Source organism: Pomacea canaliculata, linkage group LG10, assembly GCF_003073045.1.
Source record: "Pomacea canaliculata isolate SZHN2017 linkage group LG10, ASM307304v1, whole genome shotgun sequence".
Taxonomy (NCBI): Eukaryota; Metazoa; Mollusca; class Gastropoda; order Architaenioglossa; family Ampullariidae; genus Pomacea; species Pomacea canaliculata.
This window is the reverse complement of record NC_037599.1, coordinates 23,134,369-23,152,701: the sequence shown is the minus strand read 5'-3', so window position 1 is coordinate 23,152,701 and position 18,333 is coordinate 23,134,369. Positions and strand designations below refer to the sequence as shown.

Genomic DNA, 18,333 nt, shown 5'->3' with positions numbered 1-18,333 from the left:
GTGATTGGCTGACTTTGGCGCCATGTTGGTTGTTGTGGTTATTATGACGCCATCTGCGACTCACAAGTTTCCGGTGTGAGCACTCGGAAGATGGGAGTGGGAGCTGGTAAGACGTCTGTCATTGGTGTCGACGCCAATCCACGAGTTTCGTATTACGACCATTTATCCAAGCAGGAAAATAAGGTATTTATTTCAATAGTAGACGAAAGTTAAAGGAGGAAGAAAAAAAATGAAAGAATCAGCGTCGATCAACTGTCATTATGTTCCTCTTCTTCTTGACACGAACTTATATCCCCGTTCATGGTCTTAATTAATGTCATTCAATTTGTTCTTCTCTCCGCGATTGTTTCCTTCCTTCTTTTATTACGTCATCGACGCATTGTTTCTTACTTTATTTCTTTCTTGGACAATAAGTGGCCCTTACAGTTGCAAAGTATGGTTTTTGTTTCGGTCTGGGGGCTTTTTTTGGTTGTATTTTTTGGAAAAATCAAGTTGCTGGTTATTTTCACTCGTTTTTGGTATATGTGCATGTGGGATTTATTGGGTTCTTATGGTCTTTGGACGGGGATTTTGCTGACTATTCTGTTGGGGGCTTGGGGACTGTTTGGGGAAGAGATATTTGTTGTTTTATTTTGTAGACTTACAGTTTCTGATTGGTACATGTATGGATATAAATCCTCTCTATCTTCACATATGCAATTATCAAAAAAAAAAACTTTCTATAGAATTATGACGAAACAGTACACTTCCATAGATGTGTGATGACACCATAGATACCTGTTGAAAAATGACAAAGTTTGAGAGGATAGTATTTGTCTTCTATCTCTTCTGACCACACAATGGCTTACACATTATTTCAGGATATACAACTAGAACAACATCTGACTACTAGCTACAATCTTTGACTTTGCACATGCCCTGTGTAATAATCCAAATATAACATAACCGCACGAGAAACTGTAGCATAACAGTTGCAGGAAAAGAACAGGTGTTGTCTGATGTGTGGTGATGCAGTGTTTGCATCCCTTTTCACAGTTAAGAAATGACCCTTACTTATTGCTTATGTCATTGGTCAGAAAAGACCAGCAATCTACGAGAAAATCAAACTTTGTATATAAGAAACAAAAAGCCACAAGCAAGGAAACTAGATCAAAGTCTAGACCAAACACTGGACAGTAAAATCAAAAGTAGATCAACATGGAGAAACAAGCCCCCACCTTAAGGAAAACATGCATCATTACTTGTAGTATTACCAGTAATTTCTTGGCAGAAAGGAGGAGATTCAAATACTGTCCTGACCAAGCCTCAATCATGTGACTTTCTGGTCCAAACTACATACAAGACTTTAGAGCTCTCCTAGTAGATCAGTAATCTGAATTTAATCTTTCATTTGACATCATTACACATAAAATTATTGGCCTCATGGATCACACAAGAGTGCACTTGAAAGTGAATAGCTTCCCCAAATAATATGAAAGCACAAAACTATAACTGCTAAAGGGACCTCCCATATGAATACACTCAAAGAATTTTTTTTTTAATGATAAAATGCCATCACAAGTTAATTAAAAGTCAGTGGGTGATGTATATATTGCTAGCAGATTATTATGAATTAGTCCTAATCATAAATCTGGCTACTTCATTTTGATAAGCACGTTCACAGCACCTAGACAACCCTAATTGTCATTAACACAGTTAACAGCATTTCGTTCAGTTTCATCTTGAGAGCATTGTTCCAAGCAAATTCTATACATGCCTGATTTCACAATACAAGGAAGTAATATCAAATGGCTTGCCCTTTGGAGAAATGTGAACTTGACAATGAAAATTTATCAGAAAACCTTTATTTTAGCATCAGATATTGAAATACATCTTGATAAATAAGCGTGTTAAGATTAATGAGAACTGCAGCTTGACCTACTTTTCATCATTTCATTCTTTCCCTCCCCCCACCACCACCACAACTGTCATCCAGTTTGACTTTAACTGTCATGTTCCAGTCCATGCACATTCTTATTAAGAAACAATAGCGATGCAGTTAAAGGAAATGACAATGAAAAATGTATGATCTCCATAGTATAAGGCAGGGGTGGGGAACCTTAATTTTTTTCCTCCAAAGGACATTTTCATAGTTATAACATATACTGTACCTTTACCTGATGGATGAATTCATGGCATTTACAAAGTGTTAACACAAACAGCTACACGCACAGACATACTTGCATAAATAAACTTATAAATCCAAACGACTTTTCATTTGCTCATCCTTCGGATATCCAAGGATGATGGGCATTTGTAAACCTGATCGAACTGTTCACTATATATGGTACAAAGCAATGTGGAAGATCTTTTTTATTATTATTGTATGAGCCGATATGGTCGAAGAATGCTACTCGTATTAACAGCCAACATATCACACTAGGAGCGAACTATCCTCGGCTTGGGATGAAGGTTACACATATGCAGGCCGCAGACTGCCGATGAGAAGCTGTCTTTCCGGTCATGTGTATCCTGTAATAGACCTTCGGATCCTTGCACGTCTCTTAAAATTTACGTTATTATTATGATTCATTTATTATAAATTTATGTTGCTATAATAAAAATCTGCAGCTGCCTCGGCGGGCCGGATCAAAGGCCTCTGGGCCGGATGTTCCCCACTCTTACCATGCGAAGTTCTCCGCTGGTTTAGTCTCGGCGAGCCGTAACAAAAAAACTGTGACTAAACCGGAAGCTTTGTAGAAGCATGCCTCGTTTTAAAAGTTAACTGGAAAAAAATCGGTCCAGTAATACAAGTTCGTGATTCAATATTTCCAAGCATTTTTGAAGTATTGTTTAGATGCAGAGACAGAATTAAAGCCATCTGTCAGGAGTCCTTGGTTGAATTTTGTAATTGATTTTCCCCCACTTCAGATAATCCTATAGGTCTGAAATTTTCACCACTTACTCATTTTCGGTGACAATGCAATATTAAATCATTTCCAGCAGTCCACAATAAGTAAAATAATTTAACAAACTTTTTAAAATTGTGTAAGCCAAATTAGGGGAGATAGGTAACTGCTTCTCTAGTAAACTATAGTTTATCTCCCCTAATTCAGTTAATGAGAAGGAAGTAAAGCCGCAAAGCATTTGCGATTTGAAGAACGCCGTGATAAAAACTGACAGCAGAAACAAAACAAAAAACAAGACTAAACTTTTATTTGATATGTACTTTAAAGAGTAAAATATTTTTTCTTTAAGTCTCTGGATTTTCTTTTAGCCATATAACTTAAAATGTGAGGGGCACTATTGGAACGCTTTATGGCCCCTCCCACTTTTATATTTTAGGTTATATTAAAGAAAATTCCGAGACCTAAGGAAAAAATAATTTTACAATTTTTAGTACATTTCAAATAAAAGTGTGGGCATTCATTTAGTCTGGGCCTGGGTTGATTCAGTGGTAGAATGATATGAAGTCTTCCATGGAACGGTATGGCAACATCAGGGGCGACTTGACGTAGTCTTTTCCTGGAGTTACCCATTCTGCCCTGGGAAAAAGACTTACTCTCGCTTCATAAAGATGGTCCCTGAAGATCGAGTTAGTTCTCCTATAAATTGTTAGTCAAGAGTGGCACAATAAAAACGACCAAGCGAAAGTGAAAAGGACACAGAAAAGCATTTTATATGATTTTAAAAGTTCCATTTGAACATTTCAATGAATGAACTTGAATTTATTGATGCTTGAAGTCATTATTCTTAAAACGAAAGCAGACTAGTCGTATCAGTCGATCTTCCTATTACAATCGATCCCTCTCAGTTATGACCTGAGTTTGGTGCATTTTACAAAGTTTTAATATGGGAGTTTTATTTATACTATTCCGGCCTCTTAATTGTGCTTTTAAACTTCAGAATTTCCTTTTTATTAGATGCACTTTCCACTGCACCTGAAAATGTTTGGGGTAAGTTTTTTAACCCTCTTGGAGTGGGGTAGTGTAATTTGAATTTTGTCAGAGAGAGAGAGAAAGCATATCGAAGTCCACATCTGTGCATCTTTTTGGTTGCTACGGACGTTGACTTTTGACTTTTATTTCCTCTTTAGAATTTAAGGATAGACGCCCCAGTGCTGGTAGACCTTCAGCATGGTTCCATACGTTACAGACAACACAGCAGTCAAGTGACAGAATCACAGAATCCTGAGGTGCCTTATGAAGGCACACAGCTGAACCAAAAAGATCACTACTTTTACCACACTCGCCTTCGATCATTTGGACCAGGTGAGCAACTACACCTGCATTTTGGCCTTAGGATATCCTAAAGTTACTTTAATTTTCTCCTTATTATTGTATATTGTATTAGACATAGACTGTATACAGTGAATCTCTAACACATGCATGCAAGGCATATATGTGACAAGTATATCAGTTTCATTTTGCTTTTTTCAGGTCTGGACAAGTCACAGGAGGATGCGTTCAAGTTTTACTACGTAACTAAGGGTCCTCTGCGAGCACAAGGCAAAAAGCTTTACTATGTGTATGGTCAGGGATGGGATGCCCAAGATGGAGTGAGAGTCAAACCCACCCTAACAGAAAAACAGGGCACAGATTTTGCATGGCCTAAAAAGCGACAAACAAATGACCTGTATTATGACATACAGATTGTTAGTCAGGGTGTGTATCAAGTTTTGATCTGTATATAGCTAGTAAACAGTAGAAAGTATTTGTTTTAATCAGTTTTTTAACTAAAAATACGTGTGCAGATGCAGTTTTTCAAAAATCTGTATGACGCTTATCATTTGGAATATATAAGGATGCAGATATTTTATACAATATATATTTTATTAAATATCAAGTCATCTAGGACATCTTTTAAAATATTAAGCTCTTTTTCCTTCGGTGTATGTACATTTTCTTAATCTCAGAACATTTTATTGTGCTAAGTTTTAAGCAGGTAACCTAGAGAGTTAAAAACTGTTTTTAAGTGAACTACATTTATAGGCCTTATTCGAAAATCATTCTATCTCCAAACTCTCATATTATTGATTCATAGTTTCCAGCCTGTACCTGGCTTTGAAATAAATAGACGTTGCACAAACAATATCTTTACATCTCAAACCTTGGCGAAGCTGTTAACTGGCCAACCCCATCTTCATTTCAGAAGTTCAAGATAACAATGCTGATGACGAGGAGACTTGCTTGCTGGAAAATATTGAATCCACTCCAGATATATCACATCTTAGGTATGTTTTTGCAACTTAGAAGATAGTATTTCTAATTACTGCTGGGATATATCACTGCTTAGTAAACTAGTAATGACTTGCTACATTCAGGTGAGGGTTTTAGCTTAGTAAGCTATAATAGACGTCTAGTCACTGCTCAGGCATAACAGTAATGTGTGCATCCAGCTATAGTTTGAAACTGAAAACTTCACTGAAACTGGTTGTGAGTCAGTTTATTTCTCTCTTTTAATTTTAATTTAAAGTTTCTTATTTATATAAATCTACTTCAGATAAAATTGATAAATAGTTTTCATACCATTTGGTTTCATTTAGTTCTGAAAAGCAGCTACATACTTTAAACTATACAGAATGTCATTCTGACTCAGATCATGGAGCCAGTACAAAAGATAGTTTTCAGGTCAAATGAAAATCTCAGTTTCTACAGCTGTACATGCATGTGTAGACATATTCATGTATGTGAATGCATGATTACATGGCTGTTTTGATATGAATTCAAAAGGGTGAAAATCAGTGTTTCACATTTCTCATTTATCCTAAATTAAAAATTGTTTTAACTGTGTTGTAAACTGCTAGACACTAATTATTATTAGCTACTGACATTTTATACATGCAGATTAAAAGTCAAATCAGAGGACTGTGTATCTTCTCTCAAAGCCATAGTGGCTGTCAAGTTACTGAAAGCTGCTGCCAATATCCATGTCTGTCACAATGACAAGGAGCTCAGGTGAGATAGTAATGTAACACCTTCACACAACAATCATTGCATCACTCCTTTCCATGTGTTTAATGCACATTATTCAAACATATTGTGATATTGGCATATTATGTAGAGGGCTCGTGTATGTATGTTCTTTTGATCTCACCACCTTTGTTCTCTGTATTTCACTGAAAAATTCATTGCATCCAGCTGTTTGCAGTGTCCTCTTATTTTTATCTTTTTACAGAAATGAACACGTGCTCGGTGACTTAAGGCCCCAGGAACAGAGAACTCAAGCACTTCTTGTTTTGCAACTTACGCTGATCTAGCAGTGTCATTTAGAGACCTGGTGTCTGTCAATAACTGAAGGTCATGCTGCTGGTCATCCTTCAACCAAAGGATTTTGTCCAAAATTTTGTAAATGAAAGACGCTTGCAGAAAGAGACAAGTGATACGATTTCATGATACCAAATCTATTAAAAACGCTTCTTTGTGCACTAGATTTTTCCGTATGGAATGTCTTCACATCTTAAGGACTTCTTAACTAACACTAGTTGGCCATCATTGCAAAGCTATAGTTTGGTCAAGCATGTTTGACATGCATGCAAGACCAGCTAATTCCATTAGTGTCAAAGATGTGCCTTAAAAGCTGTCATTCATGATAAATTTGGCTAAGCCAGCTGTCATCAGTACATCGATGCTGACACTGATAATCATATAGAAGATTTATCAGATATAGCTGATAATACTTTGATAAACCAAGTACGTGTCTCTTCTGAGGTTGTATTTTAAAATATTGTGCCTAAAATGTGTGGTCTTTCTGCATGCAAAATCTAAGCAGCAAGTGTGCAACCAGAAAAGAGGGGAAGCAACTTATATTAAAAAAATATAGTGAAGTACACAATTACTGCCCTTTGACTCACTTTCCTCGTTGAAGCACTTGATATTTTAGAATTTAGAGGCTTTTGGAACACAACCTGTCCCTCGGGAACAGGAACAGGCTTGTTAATACCTGTTCCAAGATCACCAGAACAAAGCAGAAGGACTTAGCAATCTAAAGTAATTAGCAAATTCTTAGGAAAGCATGCTGAATCCTTCCTACTCTAATCATGTGTCGGAAAGATGCCTGTCTGCGGGACGAATCATTCCGGCCAGTCGGCAACTCGTTCATTCCACATGCCACACACTTGATTAATTCTTCTAGCCATGATGTTATGTCTGTCTGATGTGTAACAACTCTACCTTCTGTTTCTGTGTGCGCACGCATGTATATACATGTACGTAACTTTATTTAATGTATATATATATATCTGTACTCAGCTATGATAAGTTGCTCGCGCATGAGCACCTATACATATTACCTGTCATTGCCCCTACTGGTCAATAAATTTGTATGAACATACCAAATCTGTACTGGGTTTTGCAATACTTAATGTTTAAGAAATACGTGCTTCCACCTTAATTTGAGGTGATTTCACGCTGTGAAAGGAGATCGAGGGACAAGAGTGGAAACTGGAGTACCAGGAGAAAATCATCGACGAAATCCCTGCGAACAGGTGTCACAGAGAGTGTCCTGAGACGAGATTTCTACCTTAGTTATGAGTAGAGTGTGTTGTTCCTAATATATGCTCTTTGCTGCATGGTCTGCTGATCACGGCTTTTTTTTCAAAATTCTTTATACGATCATTCTTTATTATCTTAGCATTCGGACGATTGAGGCACATTTGTAGTTCTGTCTGAACTTTGTATATGTCTTAGAGGTAATAGAGAATCCTTCACACTAAATTCCGTTTCTTCTTCTTCTAGCTCTTTTTTACATCCCACTCTCTTTGGATCACACACGTACATTATTTCTGGCCTGGGGCTCCTCGTCTAAGTGGTACTACAGTATGGTTTAAATGTCACTTTAACTATCTCCTGCTATCAAAGAGCAGTAAACTCTCTCTTCAGCCACACGATTTAAACGATCGCGTGAAAGTCGGATGACAAGGACTGTTTTATGCTGACTACACTGAATGAAGTCGCTGACAGAATTATTCTAGCTGGTTGAAAAGGTCTGGGGAAAACATGCGTGGGCTGGCGGAACCCTGTCAGAGCCTCGATGTAAATGACTGCGGTCTCATTGGTCTAGACGCGGTCACATGACACCTGAACAACGCGTTGCATTTTTTACGAACTACTGACAACTTTCGCAGCGAGCATCGACACCGTTGGACGACCACCAATAATGCCAGTAAGTAGATAAGTCTTCTGCATGTTTTCCCATTTGCATTTTTGAACATCTGTAGGCGAAGATGCGAGGGTTAGTCGTGACGAGCGATGTCATGATGGCGACTGAAGGTGCTTTCTTCTGCATCGGACATGATGAGCGGAATGAACTGGGAGGGGCAGTCCCTTCCTGCATACTTAAAGCACAGCGTCGGCAAGAAGTGAAGCATGTCGATAAATACTTGCTGTACTGTGCTGTAGCTGAACATTGCAAGGCATGTGGACCGAGAGCTCGACATGAGCGCTTCATTTTTCTCACCTGAACGATTTGCTTTACCAACATCGCACAGGCTATAGGGCTTTGGTTTGAGTCACATCACAGGTGACACACTGTGTTGAGGTGTGTTTGTGACAACCAGCCCACTGCATGACAGATTAATTAGCTTTAGGGGATTTTCAGAAAGAGGTCTCGGTACCTGAGAAGATGTATACTGGTGCATTTGTACACAATCTTGGTAGGAAATGAACAGCTGGCACTCACCTGTATGCACATTCATTTCAGTTTGTTAGAAAATATGCGTATTGTCATTTATTGTGGAGCAGCTTTCACAACTCTTCCGGGTAAAACAACTTGCATTAGTACCTGTCAGGAGAATGGATGAGTAAGTGCAGATTTTTAAAAAAAAAACATTTAGCTAGGCAAATCAGCAATCACTGATACATTAGACATGCAGAGAGTGCAAACGAGTTTCAACAGCGCTTGTCTCGTCCATATTTCAATGAGACAGGTTAACAAGTTTAGTATACATTGCACATGTATGATGCACTCCTGCAAGTTTGTACTGAAGATTCAAGTGGTGCCCAGAACTGCGTTGTGTGGCGTCCTGATGACTTCACACGAGTGTTGTGCCAAGCAGCCCACGCCTGCAATCATGCCACTGCTAACATTTTAACAGGGACACCTCTGCTGAATGCCATAGACTAGGGCATGAACCTCTAAATGCAACGTGGCTGTCAGTAGGACCCATAAGCCACTTTCTCCATTCCGATCTTGCTCTTCAGCTTTACACAAAAACTGATCTCAGATTTGTGTGGGTGTGCGCCACCATGAAGCATTATCTGGTATCCCTCCACTCACACTCCACCCCCCCCCCCACACTCATTTCTCCCTCTAACTTCAGTCCTTACAAACTTCAGGCCAGCCGGGCTTTGTAGAATATGTTCCTCGCTAAATATTTGTCATGTGATGTTTGTGGAGAGGTCGGTGGTTACACACACCACCACCACCCATCCTGGGGTTGTTGGGGTCGAGGACGTAGCTTGACACTGGTCTGCCTACGTGAATGGTTGGCTAAAGGGGCGTGGCAGGAAGGCACACGGACGAGCACACACGTGAATGTGCACTGGGCACGTGCGAAACTGTGAGAGCGGGCACAAGCTAACACTTCAAACGTGCTTAGAACACGTGCGAAGGTTTGCGATCGCATTCTGCAGCTATGGTGTTCAGAGGAATATATTCCGTAGTCCTCGTGCAACCAGTGTAGTCCCTTACCTTACTAGTGATGCTCTTCGTCTTCTTAAGTGTTCGCCAGATAAAATAATTTGTGTTGCTTCTCTTTTCGTCCCAGCTGTTAATGTTTTTGCAGTCTTTAACCGTTTATTGCACGGTAATTATTGGGGTAATTTTGCGTGGGTGATCTCATGTGGTTGCACACAAAATGCCGGCAGGATTTGTTCATTGTGAAAGTTATGAGCACTTTGTATCGTGGGCGTTCATTTCTAGAGGATTGCTCACTCTCGTCAGGTGATCCTGTAAGTCCCAGACGCTGGCTCTATAAACCAACCACGCCCGTATATTTCTACCCAAGGCTGGTCTACCCAACATTGATCGAATTGTAAACAGACATATTTCCTCTCAAACTTGTTTTCTACTGATTTCTGCTGCAAGTGAAGTTTGCATGTGGTGTCCTCGGAACGTGTGACCGGACCCTAGTCAGTCACTGACACACACAGTCAATAGCAATTGCATGCATGCATACCTTCTTGCATAGTATATTATACAAACTGTCATCTTGCCTTCCATCGAGTCTCCTAACATCATGTTCGCACACTTGCCACAAACACAGATGTTACTGCTCCCGAGGTTATGAACGAGAATTAAGTCGTTTCCCAGGGCAACATGGGAAAACTCAAGGACAAGACTCTGAAATGTTGTTTTCCCCTTGAGCTGCAGGTATAAAGGGGTGTCAAAGATGTGCTAGAGTAAAGAAACATGAAATAGTGACCGCGGGGTCTGGACACCGCGTTAACTTCAGAAACAAAGACTCTTGTTCTTGAGTTTCTCTTTCTGCCCCGAGGAGCGACTTACTGTCGCCGGATAACTGAGGCCCCTGCAGTGTGGGAATAATACCTTTTACATCGAGTGGTTTACCTTGTATCTTTTACTTCACAGACTGTGCGGGCTCGTGGTTAGTGAGAAAGTAAAGTGCGAATGCGAATCTGTGCGCTGGCAAACTGCCACCGCCCACAGGGTATGGCAGTGCATCCCATCCTTCGTGTATCATTCGGTGCTTCTCGGGCTTGAACTAGGCCATGCGTATCGATGGCCGCCACCCTCTCCCTGGCGTGTTTACTGAGGCTACACCAGAAGAAGTGCGTTTCGAGTGCAGGTGTACGGTCTACAAGGCCGCCTACATGCTGTGAAATGCAGCTCATGTCAATCCTTCAAGTGGCACGACGAGTGTTCATACTTCTCTCGTTACACCTTCTATATATGCTACTGCTCTGTGACAAAACTGTTGATTATATATCAATCTATATTTAATCATGAGCAACCATCTGAATAGACGTACCCGGCTGAATTATTTATAATAATGCAATAATATAATTTATTATATTAATATCTGTGAGGTGCATGGCTGTTCCGGTCACATATTGTGTAGGTAACTTCCATCGATGGTCAAACCATGTACATGTATATATAGTTCGCTGATGTCGTATCAAGACGTGTCTTCCGTTCAGCTTTTCCTCTTCCATTGCTGAGCTATAAAACAAGAGGAAAGATCGATGATTAAAAGGATTAATCTTCCCGGTGTTCTATTTTTGGCTTTGGCAGTGTCACCATAACCTATCCATCACATGCAGCTAACGGGTCTTATTGCAAAATCTCGACCTGGCGTCCCTGCGACAACAGCTACCACATGGGTGCACACCATTAACTTACACGATGACTCGTATGTCAGTATCTACTGCTATTCGATATTAAACTGAGTTTCGTCGAATTTTTTTTTTTTTTTTTTCATTCGCTTACCTGGCGATTAACAGCCCTATATACATATTCGATCCTGATTGATTTACGTGGTGTCATCTAGCGCGCATCAAGACAGCTGCTGTACTATGTGTAAAATGTAGGAAACAGATCATTGCCTTATCAACATCGCCCTATGCAAAACAAATAGGCTTTATGTGAGGTTTTATATTATAGACTGTTTTCGTTTCACGATGATTTCATCGTCGTTGGTCTGGTGCAGCTGTCTGGTACGTGGGTGTGACAGTTGCCATGCGCATGGGCGCGGCTCGTGATCGCATGACACAGTTTCTCTCGTGACCGGTGATTTATGGTGTTGGTTTGTAATACACTGCTGAGACATACAAACTGGAGCAATGACTACACCGCGCGCCTGGCTTTTGACAGGAAAGGACGGTTTGCAAATGAGAGTGAAGCTCGACCCCGGAACCTTTCCCCAAATTGCGCGACCACGGCAAGTGTCACGTGACTGTTCTTGTGCGTGTGACTTGCTGCTGCAAATCGAGGAAACACAGCTGTCATAAAGCTTACTTTTCATTTTTATTTTTTTATTTATTTTTTATTTTTTTTGCATTCTCTACGAATAGGGGGAGAGAAGAATATCAAAGAAAAGAAAAAACTATATATAATTATACTTCTTAAATTCTTTCATTTTATGAAAGAGACACTCGCGCAATTATCGGTGGTAAGGGAGGAATTCCTCATATTAAGAAAAATATGAGTCAACAAGAACTGCGTGGAGTTTGTTCAATGAAATAAACTAGACAAGTAATGATGCATAAAATGATAAATTAATGCACCTGAAATGTCAGCATAGACGGCGCAGAAGCTTGGAGATGAAAGGGAGACTACTTAATACAAGTATTATACTTCTTACAGACAGCATGGGAATATATATCACTATCCAAAATACCGTGAAAATACTGGATTTCATTTATATGAATAGTTTAGACTATAAGTAAAGAATTTCATAATTATGTAGTGATGTCGTTCTCAGCTGTACTGCATTAAGGTATATTTCCTGCAATGTTTTTCTTAAATTGTAATATTTCATGTGAATTTCTATTCTTTACTAGGGCACAGTCAAACCTGTAGGAGGCTTCAATCCTGGGGCTGCAGCAGAACATCTTCGCAATGCCATGAAAGGCTTTGGTAAGACCATAGATCTTCCTCTTCTACAGGACTTGTAGTTTGCAGAACAAAGCTGATAAATATAGTCGCAAGCCAGGTAGATATAAGTTTACTGTCTGTGTAACAAAGTTCACATATATTTTCTGTGGATATTCACTTGCTGCCCAAATTTATCATTTCTGTCTTCATTGTAAGCTTAACTGTTTCTAATGAACTCTAGCAGCATATAGAGTACCAAAAACATATGGTCCCATGTCTTTTACCAGGGGTCCCATATATTTTTGACATTTTGTGCCTGAAACGAAATATGCAAATGGTCAACTAGAAGCAGTCCATTTCATAATGTACTTGATACTTTACACAACTTCTTCAAAAGTGTCACAAAAGAGCACAAACTGTTGGTCATAATTAAAGTTTCATTAGGGAGGTACAGCCTTAACAGAGATAACGGATCTATGTCAGTAAAAAAAATTGGGTCCTGTCTGAGAGTGGGTCACAAACTCTCAAACCCTGAAGGTCTGAATGAGGTTTTACTGCATTACAATGTTTGAGCATTGACTTCATTGTTTCCACAAGAGTAGATGCATTTTACAAATTGAATTATATAGTTTTTATTATACTTAAAATTAAACAAGTTGAGTAATACTGACTTAATATGTAAGCTTAGGAGTTATTTGATGATTGAATATGCATTACTACATATTTGCCTTCATGAAATAAAAATGTTTTACTAACCTACTTAAGTGTTATTTATGATATACATTACTAATGTTATATTTTAATTTATTATTCAAAAATAATTTTGAAATTATTATTATATTCATGTACACAGTCATCGATCTTTAATACTGAATACTTTTTCAGTTATATAATTTGTATAAAATTGTAAATGAATATTAATTATACATTCTTGAGTAAATTTAAACATGTTTAATATATGTCCAGGCACAAATGAAAGCATTATTATAAAGGAACTGAGCAAGCATAGTAATGACCAGAGGCAACAGATTGCTCTTGCCTTCAAAACTGCTTATGGCAAGGTATTTTTTCTTTGTATAATTGCATTTATGCTGGAGAACATATATGTCTGTGTTTGTGATTATCTGATTGACAAAGAGAGGGAAAGGATAAAAGTGAAGAAGGGAGAAAGTTTCTTATGTGTATGCCTGTGTGACAGGATCTGATCGATGACTTGAAGAGTGAACTAGGAGGAGACCTTGAGGAGGTGTGTATAGCCCTTATGACACCCCCAAGGACATTTGATGCTCGTCAAATCAACAAGGCCATTAAGGTAAGTTATCATCATCCATCCCGTGAGTGACACTAGCAGAGAAGTTGGCCAGCTGGTGCTGGTCTTTATGGAGACCTGACTAGATGCAGCAGCTGACAAGGCACACCACTCAGGATGGTTTTTGTGGTGCGAAACAGTTCTTGCATGGAACTACAGTTCATTGTTTTATATTTTTAAAATTTTAACATTAAAATGTTTCTTTATATTCGTGTTCTGTGAATTTCACAGGGTGACCAAACTCGGTGAGAACTCTTATGAAGAGAAATAAATGGAAAGGGATTACAGCCAATATAAAGGGATGCATAAGTGTTCTTATTACTGTTTAGTTGTGCAAGCCTGCCCACTAATGTACATCAGGTGTACACATTCAGAAGCTTAATTATAGATATAGAAATAGATTGAAATATTTTTAACTTGACCAAACACAAATTGGCAGAAGGAAATAAACAAGATGTTCATCTCATGCAGGGAATTGGAACAGATGAGACTACTCTTGTGGAGATACTGACAACTAGAACCAATGCAGAGATCAACGAAATAAAGAAACGTTACAAAGAAGGCAAGTATGGGTATACAACGGAAAGAATGAGTTGGCTACAACAAAGGCTGCATTTCAAAGTAAAACATTCTTTTCATTTTAAACTTGATATATAGGAGGCTGCTAGGAGGGAAATTACATTTACAAAATTTAGGTCGTTGCAGATTTCCCCCCCCCCCCCCTTTTAATTGCTATGAGGCAAGTGCAGACAACTTTCAGAATTTTATCGAATTAACTCTAAAAATCTGTAGAAGATGCTGACTGCCAAAACTTTATCCTTATGATGCAGTGTTTCTGTGGTATGCTTGTCTATACGATTCATTTTTTTTGTCCCTTGATACATTTTGGCTTGCTTATAAGTTTGAATGTGCGCTAAGGGTATTTTAAAATTGTGTTTAGATGTGATTGGTATAAAGTACATTTAATCTTCTGTAGATAGAGAAATGCAGTTTAAATCTGCCATATTATTATTTGTATGCTTGTGTGTTTAAATATGATTGAAGAATTTGGATGTGACTTGGAAGATGATCTGCAAAGTGATACCAGTGGATATTTCAGCCGTCTGATGGTTTCCTTGTGCGCGGCCGGACGTCAGTCTGATGACTGGGGTGCTGATGAGCATAAAGCTGAAGAGGATGCAAAAAGATTCTTTGAGGTATGAATCTGTGCATTTTGTGCGTGCACTAATGCTATTTGTGAGTCGATATACCAGCAGCTGCAGTTATTTGGTATCATTAAAAGCATACCTTTGTCGTGGAAATGCACAAAAATGAAATGGCAGAATAATGTATTGTACTTTTTCTTTGATGGATAGATGCTGGGGGTACAACCTGAAAGCCTAGACATCCAAAAAGTGTTTCTTAAACAGGATGCAAACAGTTTTATAATCTCATATTGCATGTGCAGGCAGGAGAGGCTAGATGGGGAACCGAAGAGGCAGAACTCAATGCTATCCTGTGCCTACGCTCACCAGGACAACTTAAGAAGATGTTTGAGAGATTTGAGCATCTGACAGGCCACCCAATTGAAGAGTCAATTAAGTCTGAGTGCAGTGGAAGTCTACAGGAAGGGTATCTTGCTATAGGTTAGTCTGCAAAGCTATATCTAATTCTCCTTTTAAAAGTTGCTGTTTAAAATACCTGCATATTTTGTAATCTGTGGAAGATGTGCAAACTCTTTGCAGGAGAAACCCTTTACTTGCATGTTACAAGTTTGAAATCACACAAGTGAGTCATTAACTTTGTCATTTGTTTCAGTTGAGAGTGTGAAGAGCAAACCTCGGTACTTTGCACGCCGCCTGAATGAGAGCATGGCAGGCATTGGAACAAATGACAATGACTTAATTCGCATCATCGTCTCACGCTCAGAGGTAAAGCAAACTTTGGTTACAACCAAGCACACAGATATGCATAAAATTTGTAGCTTTCTGCAAGTACCTCCACAGCATGAAAACACATACAATCTGCTAGTCTTCCAGAATTAAATTAAAAAGCTTTTCCTGTAATAAAAGCTGTTATGTTGGTATTTTTTCATTGACTCAAGTAAAGCTTCTTGAAGGGAAGTAACTGCCATATTGAAAAGCAAACTTTTCTCTAGAATTAGATTTCATGTGATCTGTTTCCTGCTGAAGGGAAAAAAAAATTATGTTGATATGAAAACAAATTCCACCCTTGGTTGCCTTTGCAGAGCCAGACCAGATGATTTTGCAGGGCTTATATGGTCTATGGATCAGATGTTTCCCACCCATTCTGTAGATGAAATGCTGAAATGTAGTCAGTTGTATGCTTAGTAGTACAGTTTTGTAATATTTTCCCCCAACAGTGCAACATTCACACTGGGTGTAAATAAAAATAAATGAAGGCTTATTACTATACAATAACAGCCTTTTGTTTAGAAATTGTTTGAAGTGGGCTTTTTGATAAATTATAGTTTTTATTTTTGAAGGTATAAAATGCACCATATTTTGAGAATACAAGGCTCTGACATCATACTGTGAATGAAATAGTATTTTGTGTCTGTTTTAGATTGATTTGGAAGATATCAAGAAGGAGTTTGCCAGACTGTATGGCAAATCTCTTGCTGAAGCAATTACAAGCGAGTGCAGTGGGGATTACAAGAAAATGCTGTTGTCTGTTCTGGACCCCAGCCATAACTAGAGGGAGAATGGACTTCTGTTACTCAAAACGCTTTGAGTTCTTCAAAGTAAATCAGCTTACTTTGTTTTTTTGGCAGGGGGTTGCGTTCTTCTGTAGATTTTGGAGAATTTGGCTTCTTATGCCAGCACAATTAAAGAAAAGGGACACCAAAAGGAGGTGAAGAGGCAGTGAGAGTGAAGTCACAATCTGGGATTTGTGCAACATCTAGCCGTGTTTGCTCCTGTAGTTAGGTGTAGTTGTCAGCTTCCAGCCATGTTATAGCTAGGAATTCAAAGGTTTAAAAATTTCAAATAATAAAGTACAAAATAAAATTCTTGTCTTGAATAATGTCCTAAAATCTGTTTGCATGTTGCATATGTGCTTGGCACAATCTGTATACAACTGTAATTTTGGTCTTTAATAAAAGTTCTGCCAACTGAGACAGTGGAGTCTCCAGCCAACCTTGAGATAAAAACAGTTAGCTATTGAGGATAGATGGTGTTAGGAGGTTGGATTGAGAACTAAATAGCAGGGATTCATTTAATGTGTGCTTTTTCTTACAACAAATTCCTCTCCCACACTACCTGAAAAATGATAATGTGGGACTGCAGTTCAACAGCCATACAGGGGAGTCATTGTTTATTTCTAACTTCAGTTATGTAATTAGCCTTAGCACGAAGTTTCTGTTCTGAAAGTACTTTTTATAATGGTTGATTATGTTGTGATTGTTTTTGGATTTGAACTTTGTGGCTTGCACATTGGTACCCAAATGCTATGTTGGTATGCAGTAACAGGTCCATCATAGGGCATTTTTATTAAATCCTTGACTGATCAGGTATTTGCACTTAATAATTAATGACCTTTATTGATCATTATTACATCATCTATGCACAACAGTGCTGTACCACTGCTTTCTGCATTGCCAAAAATAGCTTGCCACTGAGATACTGCTCTAAGCCATCAAAGAAGGCAGCAGAGCATGAAATGTAAAAAAAATCCTAATTTAGTGCAAAACACAAGATTTCTTCTTTACAATACAGACTTTTCAAAGAGTTTCTGTATACATCCTGTTTCACTTCACAACCCATTCCATCCGATTGCCATACAAACACCAATCTGCAAACCCTTTGCAGAAAACATTGCTATCTCCACATCCACTTCATTTTATCATCACTTTGTTTTAGCCTTTCTGCAGCTATACCATTGTAACCATTTTATGTCATATTTGTGTGGCCAGTTCTCCCCTCCCATATTTTACATCCTGTATTTGATTGAGGTATTTTTAGTTTTATGTCATAGCAAAAATGTGACAGCCACTTACAGCTTTAAACATAAATACACGAGACAGTTTCATGTTGCAACATAGAGAAATTTTAGCTAAAGAAAGTTTTGTGTATTTCACTTTAAGATTAATATTCTGCCTATATCTTTGATATTTAAAAAAGAATATCTGAAACACAACAACAGCCTTTTCTTTATCTAGTGACTTAGCAATGAAAGATTTAACACCAAAGGTTGTCTAACCCTGACCTGTGGTGATGTTTGGCTTTAGGCATCTTCAGATTTTTACAGTTAATAAAAAATGTATTTAAAAATTGCCACAAATCTGTGCTTGTGTCTCCCACCCCTTCCACTAGTTCTTTGTGAAAACTAGACTGATGGTGTAGGAATGACTTCATGTATCTGCATTATCAAGCCTGCATGTACAGTTACATAAATGTGGGAAATATTCTTACATGCTTCAGCTGTGCTTGAGACGCAAAGGTGTATCTTCAGTGCTTTCTTTATATTTGTGAACAAATGCTTGAAATAAT

General features: G+C 38.5%; 2 protein-coding genes across 3 annotated transcripts; both read left to right on the top strand.

Annotated features, from left to right (window-relative positions):
- Nucleotides 1-21: 21 nt before the first annotated feature.
- LOC112573861 lies at nt 22-7,306 on the top strand. Of its 2 annotated transcripts, XM_025254514.1 has the most exons (7): nt 3,542-3,574; nt 3,903-3,935; nt 4,076-4,250; nt 4,419-4,643; nt 5,131-5,212; nt 5,826-5,936; nt 6,157-7,306. In XM_025254514.1, the coding sequence occupies exons 1-7, from the start codon at nt 3,557-3,559 to the stop codon at nt 6,236-6,238; spliced, it is 726 nt and encodes a 241-aa protein (XP_025110299.1). In that variant the 5' UTR covers nt 3,542-3,556; the 3' UTR covers nt 6,239-7,306. The 2 variants fall into 2 exon arrangements, with proteins under 2 accessions (XP_025110298.1, XP_025110299.1); XM_025254513.1 differs by lacking the exons at nt 3,542-3,574; nt 3,903-3,935 and adding an exon at nt 22-183.
- A 701-nt stretch (nt 7,307-8,007) lies between these two features.
- Nucleotides 8,008-18,118, top strand: LOC112573360 (annexin A11-like). Its single transcript, XM_025253656.1, has 9 exons — nt 8,008-8,142; nt 12,501-12,576; nt 13,501-13,595; nt 13,733-13,846; nt 14,315-14,405; nt 14,888-15,039; nt 15,291-15,468; nt 15,641-15,753; nt 16,409-18,118. Exons 1-9 carry the CDS (start codon nt 8,137-8,139, stop codon nt 16,538-16,540), a joined length of 957 nt encoding a protein of 318 aa, XP_025109441.1. The 5' UTR covers nt 8,008-8,136; the 3' UTR covers nt 16,541-18,118.
- Nucleotides 18,119-18,333: the final 215 nt, after the last annotated feature.

What these genes read in the sequence shown, in the direction of transcription:
- LOC112573861 (XM_025254513.1), top strand. Translation starts at nt 91, where the DNA reads ATGGGAGTGGGAGCTGGTAAGACGTCTGTCATTGGTGTCGACGCCAAT. An exon ending in TATCCAAGCAGGAAAATAAG is followed by an intron (nt 184 to 4,075) that starts GTATTTATTTCA and finishes TTTCCTCTTTAG; the next exon opens with AATTTAAGGATAGACGCCCC. An exon ending in CATACAGATTGTTAGTCAGG is followed by an intron (nt 4,644 to 5,130) that starts GTGTGTATCAAG and finishes TCTTCATTTCAG; the next exon opens with AAGTTCAAGATAACAATGCT.
- LOC112573360 (XM_025253656.1), top strand. An exon ending in TCAAAACTGCTTATGGCAAG is followed by an intron (nt 13,596 to 13,732) that starts GTATTTTTTCTT and finishes CCTGTGTGACAG; the next exon opens with GATCTGATCGATGACTTGAA. An exon ending in GGAAGGGTATCTTGCTATAG is followed by an intron (nt 15,469 to 15,640) that starts GTTAGTCTGCAA and finishes CATTTGTTTCAG; the next exon opens with TTGAGAGTGTGAAGAGCAAA.